We start from the raw sequence: 16,702 nt of genomic DNA on the forward strand, positions 1-16,702 counted from the left end.
ACCAGCATAAAAGAAGTTAGATTTTTCAAGTTTCTTATCCCAGAAAATACCACAATCCACTTGAATATGGATTCAGGTCCCAAACCTTTCTGACTCAACAGAAGAGATGAAAATGTGCACACATTACCTTAAGAATTGGCTCAAAATCGCCAAATAGACTTGGCAGTCGCCCAAACATTTAATAAGAATTAACTCAATAACCAAGTGCCCTCAATCAACAAGCTGGCAGATCTTTCATTTCAAAAGCAATCACGTTTGGTTACCAAACTATTGACATCTGGGCACAGCATCCGGCTTTTATTTACCAACACTGAGAAACGAGCCCGGAGGTTAATTAAATCGCAGGGAACATGGAACCGGCGGGGAAGCCAGTCAGGTTCCATAAGGCAGGGGAGGGCAAAGAGGGAGGCCTCGCGGCCAGGGACCGAACGGTCTTCCCGTCCAGCGTCCTTAGCTGCCCCCGATCCCAGTACCCGCAGTCTCATTTGCCACCTTCCGACGCGTGACCCCGGCGCGCTCGCGTCCCGGGCTGGTGACAGGCGCGGGGTACGCCGAGAGGTCCCATGTGCCCCCTCCCTTTCCTGGCCGCCGCAGTCGCCGCGTCCCGAACCCCACTCCGGCTCCTCGGCAGAGGACTCGCCGCCATGTCTGCCGCCAGGCGACTCAAATCCGTGGACTACGAGGTGTTCGGGAGAGTGCAGGGTAGGGGACGGCCCCCACCTCCCCGCGACAGTGGGAGATCAAAGAGGTGTTCTGGGCAGAAGGGGAGAAAGCTAAGAAAAGTGCCTCCCATCTTAAGGACGCCCCCGCCTCCCTCCCCGCTGTGGCCGGGACTTCCGCTCGGCCATGACACAGCAGCCGCGGATGGGACTGCATCCAAGCGCGCATGCGCCGAAGACCTGGGGTGGGAGAGGAGAGGGAGAGCAGAGAACGCTGTGGGTGTGAGGAGGGGTCGAGGGGGGGTAGAAAGGGGACTGCTGGGCTTTCCGAGCCCGCGGAGTGAGGAGGTGCGGGGTTGGGGGGCGGGCGGGGTGGGAAAGAATAAAGTTGGGTAGGAAATGAAGAGAGGGCATTTGAACTAGTGGTCTTCGTTTCAAGTCACTGAAATTGGGCTTGAATTTCAGAAGGGACACTTGATGTTTGAGGGTTCGCTTTGCCAGATTACCCTTTCTCCCCCTTCTGTGTAGCTCTTAACAGAATTCAGTTATCTAGTTTTTGTTTCATCAAAAATTTAGTTGCAAAGGATGTAATATTTGGCTGATTTTTACTATTTTTAGTTCAAAATTAAAATGTTAAGTCACTCAGGAATTTATCCAATGGAATATAAATAAGTTAGTGATTTAATAATTGCCATCATTTAAAGTTTTTTTAGCGTTGGAAAATTTTACATCATACCTTTTCCTCTTTGAGTTTGATTTCCATTCCACTTCCCCCACAGAATGTTATCCCATTGTTATGTTTGAGAGTTTGTTATTGATCACCCTATCAAGCTTTTTTGCAATACGGATGTACAGTATGTATGTGTATATATGCACATATACATTTAAATATATTTTCTTAATTTCCTATGATCATAAAGCTTTATAATTTTTTTTCTTCTGGCTTGAGTTGCTATTATGATTACTAATAGAATACAGTTCATGTAAATAATAAAACTATACTTAAAAACATGATAAATGTTATTCAATTTAAAAGGAAAATCTGTACTGGAGACTTATTTCTTAAGGAGAAAGCTGGAGGTGTTTATGGAAACTTGATTAAAGAAACTGTACTCTGTTTTGGTACTCTAGAGGTTTTTATGCTTTGGGGTGATGCACAGAATGAGATTAAGGGATTTCCTTTCAGAGATGTTTGTGCAAAGGGCTGTAGGAAAGGAGAACCACCCCAGAGCACAGGTGCTTTCTCAGACAGACCAACACGAGGAAAGAATACATGTGGATGTTGAAGATCTGGAAACTGATTTTCTTAAAATTATCTAAGGCCTTGTACCTATAGTAGGTCTTTGTGTATGCCCAGGGGGCTAGTATTCTGGGTTGGAAACTGCCAGAATAAGTCATTTGAAACACAGGACATAAAATATGAAAGTATTTTATGACAAAATATTTGGTCATTTGGACAGAAATGGCACTAATTAAGGAGTGTGTGTGTGTGCATGTGTGTGTGCGTGTGTGCACATGCACAGGTGTGACATTTATAGGGTATGTTCCATGTGCTGAGTATCTTACTATTGTTAACTTAATCCTTATCACAGTTTTGTGAGAAATATATCTTATTCCCGTTTGCACAGTGAGAAAACAGATACAGAGAGGTTCACTAACTTAGACAAATCCTGAGTTGATAAATGGGATTTGATCCTGCATTTCTCAAATTCTAAAACCTGCATGTTTCCATTATGCAGTGTTTTGTGTTAATGCATAATGTATTTCTCTTGATTTTAACAATATAATTGTACTTTTGTGTATGTGGTGGTTATGTGATATATAATGATCAATTGTATATGGCATGTAAAGATCAACTACACATGAAGAGTGGGGCTTAAAAAATCATCTCTAGGGCTAACTCCTATAGTTTGTGGTATGTTAAATGGAAGAGTACATGCATACTATTGGTTTATCAAAGCATAGTATATGTGACAAATTCAGAGTCAGATATTTGCACACATATACACTGACATTTGCTGGAACCTAGGATGTGCCAAGTTCTGTACTCAATATTTTACATATATTATCTCATTTAATCCTGAACCCTGTGACCTCAACATTTTCCTCATGTATCAGGTAGAAAAATTGAGGCATAGAGAAGTAACTTTCCCAGGTTACAGAGCAAATTAAGTGGTGGTGATAGGATTTGTACCTTGACATTCTGATACCCAAGCCCATGTTCTTAATCGCTATAACTCATTGATTCTCCTTTCAATACCTTTTCCACCTTTATTTTGCCTCTTCCTAACTTATGCACCAAACACATACATATATATATACTGATACAGGACATTTAGACTCAGCCATTTGGACCAGTCTGGATGACCCTGAGGACATTTTTATGGCTTATGACCCTGAGGACTTTTGGCTCCAAGGAAGTTTGACCTGGTCCATAAACAGTCAGATCTTTGACTCTGTCTCTGTTGCTTGCTGACACTGCCACTATTTCTTTATATTAGTCTATATCTTTGTCTCACAAAACCCACAGTTTTCTTACAGATTATGTAAGAAATAAATACAAGCCATTAGCCTTTTGTCTAAGTCATAATGCTTATATAGAAATTATTGATAATAATAAAAACAAAATTTAATTTTAATATAAAATGGATAATAATTAGAGGAAACATTTTATTATTTTTTTAAATGTTTATTTATTTTTGAGAGAGAGAGAGAGAGAGAGAGAGACAGAGTGTGGGCAGGGGAGGGGCAGAGTGAGAGGGAGACACAGAATCTGAGGCAGGCTCCAGGCTCTGAGCTGTCAGCACAGAGCCCGACACGAAGCTTGAACTCACAGACTGCAAGATCATGACCTGAGCTGAAGTCGCACACTTAACCAACTGAGCCACCCAGGTGCCCCTAAAGGAAACATTTTAAGATTAAATTTTAATTTAAAAGTATGGAATAATAAAATCTTAGTGAAAGCTGACTTGCTGGAAATAATAGCTATAAAAATAAATTTACAATGGAAGAAGCAATGATTGGGAACATTTTATATGGACACAATTTAGATTGATAAATAAAATTGTCAGTAAAATACTTAAATGGAAAATATTCCCAATGAAGATGGTTTCAATGATATCAAAATGAATATGGAAAATATGGAAAATGATTTAATTATCCTGTCCTGATGGAAAATTGATCAATGAATTAAACTGGCTTAATGGAGTTTATGGACAGAAAATATTTTCCAATGAAAATCAAGGTTTGTTATATGCCTGTTCAGAATGTTTGAATTTAAGGAGCACCTGGGTGGCTCAGTTGTTTAAGTGTCCAACTCTTGATTTCGGCTCAGGTCATGATCTTGTGGTTGATGGGTTTGAGCCATGCATTGGGCTCTATGCTGTCAGTGCCTGTAATTCTCTCTCTCTCTCCCTCTCTCCCTCTCTCTCTCTCTCCCTCTCTCTCTGCTCCTCCCCCACACTATCTCTCTCTCAAAATAAATAAACAATAAAAAAAAGTTTGAATTTAACTTGGTGACAAAAGGCACTCAAAACATTCTAGAGGTCAAAGGTGTTCTGCCTTATTCTCAAATACAGCAAAATTTACAAACATCATATTCTAAGAATTAGTTTATAACTTGGTTGTTTGAAATTCAGGAAAATACACTCATAGAGATATTATTACCAATAGTGGATTCACTTCTCAGGTGGATCTGCAAAGTCTACATATAGAGCCTTTGGGTGCTGTTGCTTTCCATTGCTGCTTCTCTTCCTCTACCTTTTTTAAAAATAAATCTTTTGTTTTAGAATAGTTTGAAATTTATAGATAAGTTAGAAGATACTATAGGGATTCAGTTACTTCCTTCCTTTGTTCCTTCCTTCCTTTCTAAAATGTTTATTTATTATTTATTTATTTTATTAATTTTTAAATTTTTAAAATTTTAATTTTAAATTTATTGTTATTTTTTATTTTTAATTTACATCCAAGTTAGCATATAGTGCAATAATGATTTCAGGAGTAGATTCCAGTGATCCATCCCCTATGTATAATAGCCAGTGCTCATCCCAGCAAATGTCCTCCCTAATGCCCCTTACCCATTTAACCCATCTCTCCACCCACAAGCCTTACAGCAACCATCAGTTTGTTCTCTGTATTTAAGAGTCTCTTATGTTTTGTTGCCCTCCCTGTTTTTATATTATTTTTGCTTCTTGTCCCTTAGGTTCATCTGTTTTGTATCTTAAATTCCACATATGAGTGAAGTCATAATATTTGTCTTTCTCTGACTGACTAATTTCACTTAGCATAATACCCTCTAGTTCCATCCATGCAGTTACAAATGGCAAGTTTTCATTCTTTTTGATTGCTGAGTAATATTCCTGTGTGTGTGTGTGTGTGTGTGTGTGTGTGTGTGTGTGTGTGAGCATGGGCATATGTAAATATGTATATATATATGTGTGTGCACGCACACACACACACATCCCACATCTTCTTTATCCATTCGTCTTTTGATGGACATTTGGGCTCTTTACATACTATTGTCAATAGCACTGCTATCAACATTTGAAACGGCACACCTGTATTCCTTGGATAAATACCTAGTAGTGCAATTCCTGGGTGTAGGGTAGTTCTATTTTTAGTTTGTTGAGGAACCTCCATACTGTTTTTCAGAGTGGCTGCACCAGCTTGCATTCCCACCAACAATGCAAAAGAGATCCTCTTTCTCACATCCTCGCCAACATCTGTTCTTGCCTGAGTTGTTAATGTTAGCTGTTCTGACAGGTGTGAGATGGTGTCTCATTGTGGTTTTGATTTGTATTTGCCTGCCGATGAGTGATATTGAGCATTTTTTTCATGTGTCAGTTGGCCATCTGGATGTCTTCTTTGGAGAAGTGTCTATTCATGTCTTTTGCCCATTTCTTCACTGGATTATTTGTTTTTTGGGTGTTGAGTTTGATAAATTCTTTATAGATTTTGGATACTAACCCTTTATCTGGTATGTCAGATAAGTCAGAAGATTGATTGTCTTCTCCCATTGCGTTGGTTGCCTTTTAGTTTTGCTGATTGTTTCCTTCACTGTGCAGAAGCTTTGTATTTTGATGAGGTCCCAATAGTTCATTTTTGCTTTTGTTTCCCTTGCCTCTGGAGATTTGTTGAGTAAGAAGTTGCTGCAGCTGAGGTCAAAGAGGTTTTTGTCTGCTTTCTTCTCTAGGATTTTGGGCTTCCTGTCTTACATTGAGGTCTTTCATCCATTTTGAGTTTATTTTTGTGTATGGTGTAAGAAAGTGATTCAGGTTTACTTTTCTGCATGTTGCTGTCCAGTTTTCCCAGCACCACTTACTGAAGAGACTATCTTTATTCCATTGGATATTCTTTCCTGCTTTGTCAAAGATTAGTTGGCCATATATTTGTGGGTCCTTTTCTGGGTTCTCTATTCTGTTCTATTGATCTGAGTGTCTGTTTTTGTGCCAGTACCATACTGTCTTGATGATTACAGCTTTGTATTACATCTTGAAGTTCAGGATTTTGATGCCTCCAGCTTGTATTTCTTTCTCAAGGTTCTTGGGTGTTCATGGTGTTTTCTGGTTCCATACAAATTTTAGGATTGTTTGTTCTAGCTCTCTGAAGAATGCTGGTATTATTTTGTTAGGGATTGCATTGAATATGTAGATTGCTTTGGGTAGTATTATTTTAATAATATTTGTCCTTCCAATCCATGAGCATGGAATGTTTTTCCATTTTTTTAATGTCTTCTTCAATTTCTTTCATAAACTTTCCATAGTTTTCAGTGTATAGATTTTTCACCTCTTTGGATAGGTTTATTCTTAGGTATTTTATGATTTTTGGTGCAGTGGTAAATGGGATCAATTCCTTGATTTCTCTTTCTGTTGCTTCATTATTGGTGTATAGGAATGCAACCTATTTCTGTACATTGATTTTATATCCTATGACTTTGGTGAATTCATGAATCAGTTCGAGCAGTTTTTTGGTGGAATTTTAGGGTTTTCCATATAGAGTTTCATGTCATCTGTGAAGAGTGAAAGTTTGACTTCCTCCTTGCCAATTTGGATGCCTTTTATTTCTTGTGTTATCTGATTTTTGAGGCTAGGACTTCCAACACTATGTTGAATAACAATGGCGACAGTGGACATCCCTGTCGTGTTCCTGACCTTAGGGGGAAAGCTTTCAGTTTTCCCCATTGAGGATGATATTAGTAGTGGGTCTTTCATATATGGCTTTTATCATCTTGAGGTATGATCCTTCTATCACTACTTTCTTGAGGGTTTTTATCAAGAAAGATGCTATATTTTGTCAAATGCTTTCTCTGCATCTATTGAGAGGATCATATGGTTCTTGTCCTTTCTTTTATTGATGTGTTGTATCACATTATTGTTTTGTGGATATTGAACCAGCCCTGCATCCCAGGTATAAATCCCACTTGGTCATGGTGAGTAATTCTTTTAATGTCTAATTGGATCCAGTTGGCTAGTATCTTGTTGAGGATTTTTGCATCCGTGTTCATCAGGAAAATTGGTATATAGTTCTGCTTTGTAGTGGGGTCTTTGTCTGGTCTTGGAATCAAGGTAATGCTGGCTTATGAAGCTGGCTTATGAATGAGTTTGGAAGTTTTCCTTCCATTTCTGTTTTTTGGAAAAGCTTCAAAAGAATAGGTGTTAACTTTTCTTTAAATGTTTGGTAGAATTTCCCTGGAAAGCCATCTGGCCCTGGACTCTTATTTTTTGGGAGATATTTGGTTATTAATTTGATTTATTTACTGGTTATGGGTCTGTTCAAATTTTCTATTTCTTCTTGTTTAAGTTTTGGTAGTGTATATGTTTCTAGGAATTTGTCCATTTCTTCCAGATTGCCAAATTTATTGGTGTATAATTGCTTACAATATTGTCATATTATTGGTTGTATTTCTGCTGTGTTGGTTATGATCTCTCTTTCATTATTTATTTATTAAACAAATTATTTTAATGTTTATTTACTTTTGAGAGAATGAGAGAGACAGAGGTGTGAGTGGGTGAGGGGCAGAGAGAGGGAGACACAGAATTGGAAGTAGGCTCCAAGCCGTCAGCATAGAGCCTGACGTGGGGCTTGAACTCACAGACTATGAGATCATGACCTGAACTGAAGTCGGATGCTTAACTGACTGAGCCACCCAGGTGTCCCTCCTGTTTCATTCTTGATTTTATTTATTTGGGTCCTTTCCTTTTTCTTTTTGATCAAACTAGCTAAGTTATCAATTTTGTTAATTTTTTCAAAGAACCAGCTCCTTGTTTCATTGATCCATTCTACTGTTTTTATTTTGGTGTCGATAGCATTGATTTTTGTTTTATTCTTTATTATTTCCCATCTTTTGATGGTTTTGGGTCTTATTTGCTGTTCTTTTTCCAGCTCTTTAAGATGTAAGATTAGGTTGTGTATCTGATACCTTTCTTCCTTCTTTAGGAAAGCTTGGATTGCTGTATACTTCCCTCTTTTAGCCACCTTTGCTGTGTTCCTGAGGTTTTGGGCTGTGGTGTTATCATTTTCATTGGCTTCCTTGTACTTTTTTTTTTTTTAATTTTTTTTAACATTTATTTATTTTTGAGACAGAGAGAGACAGAGCATGAACAGGGGAGGGGCAGAGAGAGAGACACAGAATCTGAAACAGGCTCCAGGCTCTGAGCAGTCAGCACAGAGCCTGACGCGGGGCTCGAACTCACGGACCGCGAGATCATGACCTGAGCCGAAGTCGGCCGCTTAACCGACCGAGCCACCCAGGCGCCCCTTCCTTGTACTTTTTAATTTTCTCTTTATCTTCTTGGTTAGCCCATTCATTCTTTAGCAGAATGTTCTTTAGTCTTCAAGTATTTGTTGTCTTTCCAAATTTTTTTTGTGTGGTTGATTTCAAGTTTCATAGTGTTGTAGTCTGAAAATATGCATGGTATGATCTTGATCTTTTTGTGCTTGTTGAGGGCTGATTTGTGCCCCAATATGTGATCTATTCTGGAGAATGTTCCTTGTGCACTCAAGATGAATGTGTATTCTGCTTTAGGGTGAAATGTCCTGAATATATCTGTTAAGTTCATCTGGTACAGCGTGTAATTCAAAGCCATTGTTTCCTTGTTGATTTTCTGTTTAGATGATCTGTCCATTACTGTAAGTGGGGTGTTGAAGTCCCCTACTATTATGGTATTATCATCAAAAAGTTTCTGTATGTTTGTGATTAGTTGGGTTCTTCCATGTTGGGGGCGTAAATGTTTACAACTATTAGATCTTGGTGGATAGACCCCTTAATTATGATATGATGACCTTCTTCCTCTCTTGTTACAGTCTTTATTTTAAAATCTAGATTGTCTGATATAAGTATGGCTACTTCAGGTTTCTTTTGGTGGCCATTAGCATCATAGATGGTTCTCCATCTCCTTACTTTCAATCTGCATGTATCTGTAGGTGTAAAATAGGTCTCTTGTAAACAGCATATAGATGGATCTTGTTTTCTTATCTATTCTGTTACCCTGTGTCTTTTGATTGGAGTGTTTAGTCCATTGATGTTTAGAGTGAGTACTGAAAGATATGAATTTATTGCCATGATGTTCCCTGTAGAGTTGGAGTTTCTGGTGGTGGTCTCTGGTCCTTTCTAGTGTTTGTTGCTTTTGGTCTTTTTTTTCCCCATCTTTCCCCCCTCAGAGGTCCCTCCTTAAAATGCTTGCAGGGCTGGTTTAGTGGTCACGAACTCCTTTAGTTTTTGTTTGTCTGGGAAACTCTTTGTCTCTCCTTCTATTTTGCACGATAGCCTTGCTGGATAAAGAATTCTTGGCTGCATATTTTTCTGATTCAGCACGTTGGATATATCCTGCCACTCCCTTCTGGCCTGCCAAGTTTCTGTGGATAGGTCTGCTTCAAACTTGATCTGTCTTTCCTTGTAGGTTAAGGACTTTTTTTTTCCCTTGCTGCTTTCATGATTCTTTCCTTGCCTGAGTATTTTGTGAATTTGACTATGATATGCCTTTTTGATGGTTGGTTTTTTGTTGAATCTAATGGGAGTTCTTTGTGCTTCCTGGATTTTGATGTTCATGTCTTTCCCCAGGTTAGGAAAGTTTTCCACTATGACTTGTTCACATAAACTTTCTACTCCTTTTTCTCTCTTCCTCTTCTGGGACCCTTATGATTAGGATGTTATTCCTTTTTAATGAGTCACTGAGTTCTCTAATTCTTATATCATGCTTTTTTGCCTTACTTTCCCTCTTTTTTTCTGCTTCATTATTCTCCATAAGTTTGTTTTCTCTATCACGGATTCGCTGCTCTCCTTCATCCATCCTTGCCACCATGGCATCCATTCAAGATTGCATCTCAGTGATAGCATTTTTAATTTCATCCTGACTAGATTTTATTTCTTTTATCTCCACAGAAAGGGATTCTATGCTTTTCTTTCAACCCCAGCTATTATTATTTTTAAAATTTTTTAATGTTTATTTATTTATTTATTTTTGAGAGAGAGAGAGAGAGAGAGAGAGAGAGTGTGTGTGTGTGTGTGTGTGTGTGAGCGGGGGAGGGGCAGAGAGAGAGGGAGATACAGAATCTGAAACAGACTCCAGGCTCTAAGCTGTCAGCATAGAGCCCGATGTGGGGCTCAAACTCAAGAACCGTGAGATCATGACCTGAGCCAAAGTCAGATGCTTAACCGACTGAGCCACCCAGATGCCCCCCTTCTGCCCCCCAGCTATTATTCTTATTACCGTGATTCTAAATTCTGGTTCAGACATTTTGCTTGTATCTGTGTTGATTAAGTCCCTGGCTGTCACTTCTTCCTGTTCTTTCTTTTGGGTGAATTCCTTTGTTTCTTCATTTTGAAGGAAGAGAAAGAATTAATAAAAGAAAAAAAATAAAAATTAAAAAACTAAAAACAGCACACAAAAAAATCAAATAATGGATGCTAGATTTTAGGTGTGTTTTGGTCTGGTTGTTGAAAGAAGCTTCATAGGAAAAATGGGAAAGAAAAGAAAAGGAAAAAAAAGGAAAACATTTGAAAATAAAAGAAATGAATACAACAATATAGAATAAAATGAAGTGATGAAAGTAAAATAGAATTTAAAAAATTTACAAAGAAGTAAAAAATATAGTAGAAAAAATTAAAAATCCTTTTTATAAAAACAAAATAAAAATAAAATTTTTCTCTTTATTCAAGAATAAGAAAAGAAAAAAACTGAATAGATGAACGAGCAAACAGAATGAAATATGATTGAAATTATACCCAGTTTCCCCTAGAAGTCAAGCTATGAAGCCCTTTATAGTCTGTAAACTAAACAGGTGGAGAGACTTGTGGTGTTCCTCTAGAGTGCAGTTGGCCAAGTTATATAGGGCTTGGTATAATGGCTCCATCCCCCACTAGATGGCACTGCTTAGTTTACTGGGGTGGATCATTGTGGCCCATGTAGGCATGCATACGCATGCACAGGAGGGGTGAAAATGGTGTCACCCAGCTACTCAGTCTCTAGTATCAGAACTCTGTGCTCTCAGGGGCTGGCAATCAAGCACCCTTCCTTTGTCTCCAGCTTCTGTCCACTCCCTGCTTCTACATTGTCCTTTACCAAGCCATCAGCCTGCCAGGTGGTACCTCCCTCCAAAGTTTTACCTCAGATGGGACTGTTTCCCAACTCCTCACTTCTGAGGGCACTGCACCTTTGACCTTCTCAGACCCCCTGGGGAAGGGTCTTGCTGAGCAATGGCTGTGTCCCAGCCTGCACTCTGGTACATTTGTGAGACCATGCTGCTATAGATGCTCAGAGACTGAAGCTGGGTGCCAGTGTGCCCCAGAAAAAGTTCACATGATCGTGCAGCAGCAGCATTTTCAGGGATTATGGTAAATCACAACACACATCTGGCGCCAGGCTTCACCCTTAATGTCCTTGTTCCAACACCAGTGAACATGGCTGTTCTCCAGGGTCCACTGGGAACTTTGCCTGTGGGGAGGCCCCACAGCCTCTACCAAATGTCCTCCCAGTGGAGGAACTGCCTCTCCCCTTGTGCCCTGAGGACTCTGAGGACCTCACTGTATGCTCCTGGGGATTCGCCCTTCCCACCGGAGCTCCACCAGGTAGTGAGCTGCAGAGTTTCAGACTCTGTGCTCCCCTGTTTATAGAGTCTTAAGGACATTTAAACCCTCTTTTTCCTTTCTCCCTTTCTTGTTCAGTCTCTTGCTGTTGTTTCCACTCTTTCTCTTTCTCTCCAGCTGCTTTGAGAGGGAATGCTTTTCCTGTACTCTCCCACTGTCTCTGTCCTCTTTCTGCAAGCAAAAACAGCTCCCTACCCTCTGTGGCTTCTCTCTCCCCCAGTTCACCTCTTCACACCACATATCTGCCAAGTTCTGTGGTTCCAGTTGTACAGATTGTTGTGTGAATCCTCAAATCAGTTTTCTAGGTGTGAAAGATGGTTTAGTTTTGATCTAGCTGCATTTCAGGGACAAGAGAGGCCAAAAAAAAGCTTCCATGCTGCTCTGCCATCTTGGCCCCTCAAATGTTTGTTTGTTTATTTATTTATTTTTAATTTTTTTAAACGTTTATTTATTTTTGAGACAGAGAGAGACAGAGCATGAACGGGGGAGGGTCAGAGAGAGAGGAAGACACAGAATCCGAAGCAGGCTCCAGGCTCTGAGCTGTCAGCACAGAGACTGACGTGGGGCCTGAACCCACAGACCACGAGGTCATTACCTGAGCTGAAGTCAGATGCCCAACCGACTGAGCCACCCAGGTGCCCCTGTTTATTTATTTTTGAGAGAGAGAGAGAGAGAGAGAGGGACTGCACAAGGAAGGGCAGAGAGAGGGAGACAGAGGATCCAAAGCAGGCTTGATGCTGACAGCAGCGAGCATGATGTGGCCTCAAACTCACGAATTGTGAGATCATGTCCTGAGCGAAAGTTGGGCACTTAACCAACTGAGTCACCTAGGTGCTCCTCAGTTTCTTTAATTAACATCTTATATTAGTATGGTACATTTGTCACAACTGGTGAACCAATATTGGTACATCATTATTAACTAAAGCCTATATTTTCTTCAGATTTTTAAAGTTTTTACCTAATGTCTTCTTTCTGTTCCAGGATTCATCCAGGATATCATTTTACATTTAGTTATCTTGTCTCCATAGATTTCTTTAAGCTTTGACAGTTTCATAGACTTGCCTTGTTTTCAGTGATTTTGGCAGTCTTGAGGTGTACTTTGGGGTTAGGTACTTTGTAGGGAGCTCCCCAGTACAATGTGTCTGGTATTTTTCTCATAATAAGACTGGGGTTATGGATGAGTGGAAGACCAGAGGTCAAGTGCCATTTTCATCACACCATATCAAGGGTGCCTACTATTTATGTATGTATCTCAGCCTCCATCACCTGGCTGAGATAAGTGTTTGTCAGGTTTCTCCACTGTTAAGCTACTTTTCCCTGCTCCCTTCCCATCCTCTACTTTTTAATCTCCATGTCTCAAGAAGCTCTTTTTTTTTTTTTTTTTTTTCCACCAATTTCTGTTGCAGTGGGAGCTATGGAAGCAGAGATGGGGAGCAGGGGACTGTTTTTAGAGCATTTGTAACTATGGCATGGTTTAAAATGTTGCTATAAATCTTTAATTACAGTTATATCTGAAACTGTAACATAATCTGAAAACTTGGGAGGGAAATTGATTAAGCTGTGTATAGAGGCTTTACCAGCTCTTTGGTGAACACTAATGACAGTCGTAGAAATGGATTGTGGCAATCTGTTGGTTTACCTGTGCTTTAGAAGTTCAACAGTTTATTTTTGACAATATTAACTCAGATTTAGAATAGGAGTAGCTTATGTAACTACAGAAATACGTAATTTTCTTTAAGATTGCTTAACATAAAAATTAGAATGGGTTATTACATAGTTTTGCCAGACACTACATGATTTGGATGTACACATTTTTCCTTATGTAGACAGGAAGAAGTTGTGTCCTAGAGGTTGAAAATTTGAGTCCCTAAAGCCAAGAAACATAAATATGGTTAACTCTAATTCTCTTGCTCATCTTTCTTCCTATAGCATTTCATTTATAGTCCCATTCTACTTCTTGTTTTTACTTCTCTTTAATCCATTCTGCTTCCAACTACACTTATTTGTGTACACATATCTGTGCCTCTCACTAATCAAAAAGAATAGTATTTTTAAGGTCAAGCTGGTGGCTTGTTTTTATAGCCCCTATGGCTGTGCTTATGGCCAGGACTTCAAAAGTGTCTTCAATTAAATTGAAGTACTTGGGGATAGTTGGCCTGCAGAAGAAATGGTAGTGTGACAGCTATTTCAACAATGCAAAAGATGCCATGGTTTGTGGCTCCAGGGGACAAACCCTGGATGGAAGGTGAAAGGTTAAAGGAAGGTCTTTCTGAAAAATAAAGATGTTTAACATCAGTAAGGGCTGCTTTGTAAGGTAGTGACTGGATGACTTCCTGCATTTAAAATTGACACATGCAGTCAGATCCCAGGATGAAGGGGTACGTTACAATATGAAAATTTGATTTTACATGAAAGGATGCTGATGCTTAAAATTCATCATGGTTTCTTTAAATAGCAGTGTGTCTTTGTGAATTTAAAGTAAGATTCACTTTGCAAATGTTAACCTCAGAGTTTCTCACTGACACATCTTTCCACCGTCATCACAGCCAATCGAGCCTCGACTCAGCAGCATATTGTGTTTGGAGTCTTTCATAACCGAAGGGGCTGATGTCTGTCCCAGTTTCCAGAGCAGTGTGTCTGAAACAAAACAAAACAAAACAAAACAAAACAAAACAAAGCAAAACAACAACAAAAAAAATGCTGCATGTGTCATATCAGCTTCCCTTCTCTTTAACAAGTGAGGTGGAAGGGGTGCAGAGAGGCCATGGGAGCCCATAGAAGCATCTCTTCCAACACAGGCCCTGTCCCAAGAGTGCTGTGTTCCAGCTAGTGCTGTAAAACTGCAGAAAATCTATCTCCATATTGGCTTTTTCTTTCTTTATGGACCTCCCTCTGTTGCACAGTGTGCTTCAAACCGGGGATCAGGACTCAGAAAGATTCTGAGGAAATTCAAAGTGGATTATGGAAGTTTGAATGGTTAATTCTCGCATGGTTCACTGCTTCACAAAGTTAATGGGTTGGATGTCCTGCCACCTCTTGATGCACATTCCTTGTAAGCCTTTAAAAGGAGGGTTATGGTTAAGGGGCCCATTGGATAACACCTCTCTTCATTATGTGAGTTGTTGACAAATAAGACAGAGAGTAAAGCAGAAATCTTCAGGTAAGTGGACTTTGTAATAATCTCTTCTGCAGAATTAAACACACTCACCCAGGCATAGGCAGGGCTCCCCTGACAAGCAAAGCAGAAGTGATGATCCCCAAGTGTAGTGTACTCCCCAGGGAAGGAAGAAGAGAAAGCACCTGGGCAATGCTTGTTTCTTCTTCCAAATGTAACACTTAGATAAGTCTGTGTGTGAGGAGTAGGGACAGGGTAGAATGGTCAGGAGTGTCACACTAATAGATATTCCTTCTCAAAGAAGGAGCTATTACAGGGGTGAAGAAGCTTTCTCCTCTAGACACAGGTCATCAAATCTAGAGAGAGCTCAACCAGAGTTCTGGCTGCAGTATGTCAAGATGATCTGTTCCCCAGAGCGTTTTGTTGTGGAGTGATAGGAGGAGTCAGGGATGTTGTATGGTGACCAGAGTTGGCGAATGACTGCCCTTGTTCTACGGATAGAGACAGATTGAGATATAATTCACATAATATTAAATTCACCCTTTTAAAGTGTTCATAGCATACTAAATATACAGTGATTTTTCCAATAGTCTGAATATTTTTGTACCCATCACCACTATCTAGTTCCAGAACATTTCTGCCACCCCAAAAAAGGATCCCTCTCTCATAATTCCCTTTATCAGTAGTTCCCCATTCCTCACCTGTCCCTTCCCTCAGGGGCCGGGTCAGGGTCAAGGCCACTATAATGTCCTTGTCCTTTCCCTCATGGTTTCAAGAAGGCTGCTATAGCTCCATCATGATATTCATTCTACAGTCAGGAAGAGAGAGGAAAGGCTATACGGGCAAAACCCCTGGCTGAGTCAGTCCTGTCAATGAGCTTTCCTGAAATCCTCAAGCAGCAATCTGTCTCACATCTCAGGGCCACTACTCTTTCAAGGAAGATGGGAAATACAGAAAGGCATGTTGCTGCCCCAAGTAAAATCAGAGTCTGTTAGAAAGGTAGAAGAGAAAGATGGATTTTGTGTAAGCAGCTGGCAGTGTCTGCCACAGATGTTCATATATTAAATAAATTTAACCGAATAATTATTACATTCTGTATTCTTTCCCAAGTAGGGACACAGGACATATTACAGAGTCTTTGATCTCCATGGTTTCAACCTCAAAACATTAGATCAGAAACCAAGACAAGCTAAATTTCTGTTAAGTACACATTAAATCTTTCACACATGAAAGATTTATTTCAGTCTTATGGTGTTTTTTTTTTTTTTGTACATCTGTCACTGCCTAAAGTAATGGGCAACACTTCCATTTTTGACCCAGTTTGTGAAGCAATATGAACTTAGCCTAAAGTTATGTCTCTTACACTTAAATGGCAGTTCTTTAGTTCTAGCATTTTAGGATTTGTTCAATAAATATGTGTGTGCCCTTATCACTCACAGTTAAAAATACTACCAGCAGTGCACCTAGATGGCTCAGTTGGCTAAGGGTTTGACTTCGGCTCAGGTCATGATCTCACAGCTCTTGGGTTTGAACCCCCATCAGGCTCTATGCTGACAGCTCAGAGCCTGGAGCCTGCTTCAGATTCTGTGTCTCCCTCTTTCTCTGCCCCTCCCCACCTCCTGCACGCGCACGTGCGCTCTCTCTCTCTCTCTCAAAAATAAATAAACATTTAGGAAATTTTTAAAAAATAGAAATATAAAAAAAAATCACCACCAGATCTTCCTCCAGTCTCCCATCTCAAATCCTCTAAGTTCTATAAGATGACCGATTTTCTTTCTTTTCCATTCTTGTGGTTGTATTCGTTTTTTTTTTTTTTTTTTTTTTTTTTTTTTTTTTTTTTTTTTT

General features: G+C 39.6%; 1 protein-coding gene across 1 annotated transcript in view; it reads left to right on the forward strand.

Moving 5' to 3' along the window:
• The first annotated feature begins 414 nt into the window (after positions 1-414).
• ACYP2 (acylphosphatase 2) overlaps positions 415-16,702 on the forward strand; it is a 178,191-nt gene continuing 161,903 nt past the window's right edge. Inside the window, exon 1 of the mRNA XM_049650257.1 lies at positions 415-702. Within this exon, the coding sequence (XP_049506214.1) occupies positions 564-702 (139 nt within the window). The 5' untranslated portion in view covers positions 415-563. The remainder of the gene's footprint in view (positions 703-16,702) is intronic.

This window comes from Panthera uncia (assembly GCF_023721935.1).
Source record: "Panthera uncia isolate 11264 chromosome A3 unlocalized genomic scaffold, Puncia_PCG_1.0 HiC_scaffold_11, whole genome shotgun sequence".
In the NCBI taxonomy this organism is placed as follows: domain Eukaryota; kingdom Metazoa; phylum Chordata; class Mammalia; order Carnivora; family Felidae; genus Panthera; species Panthera uncia.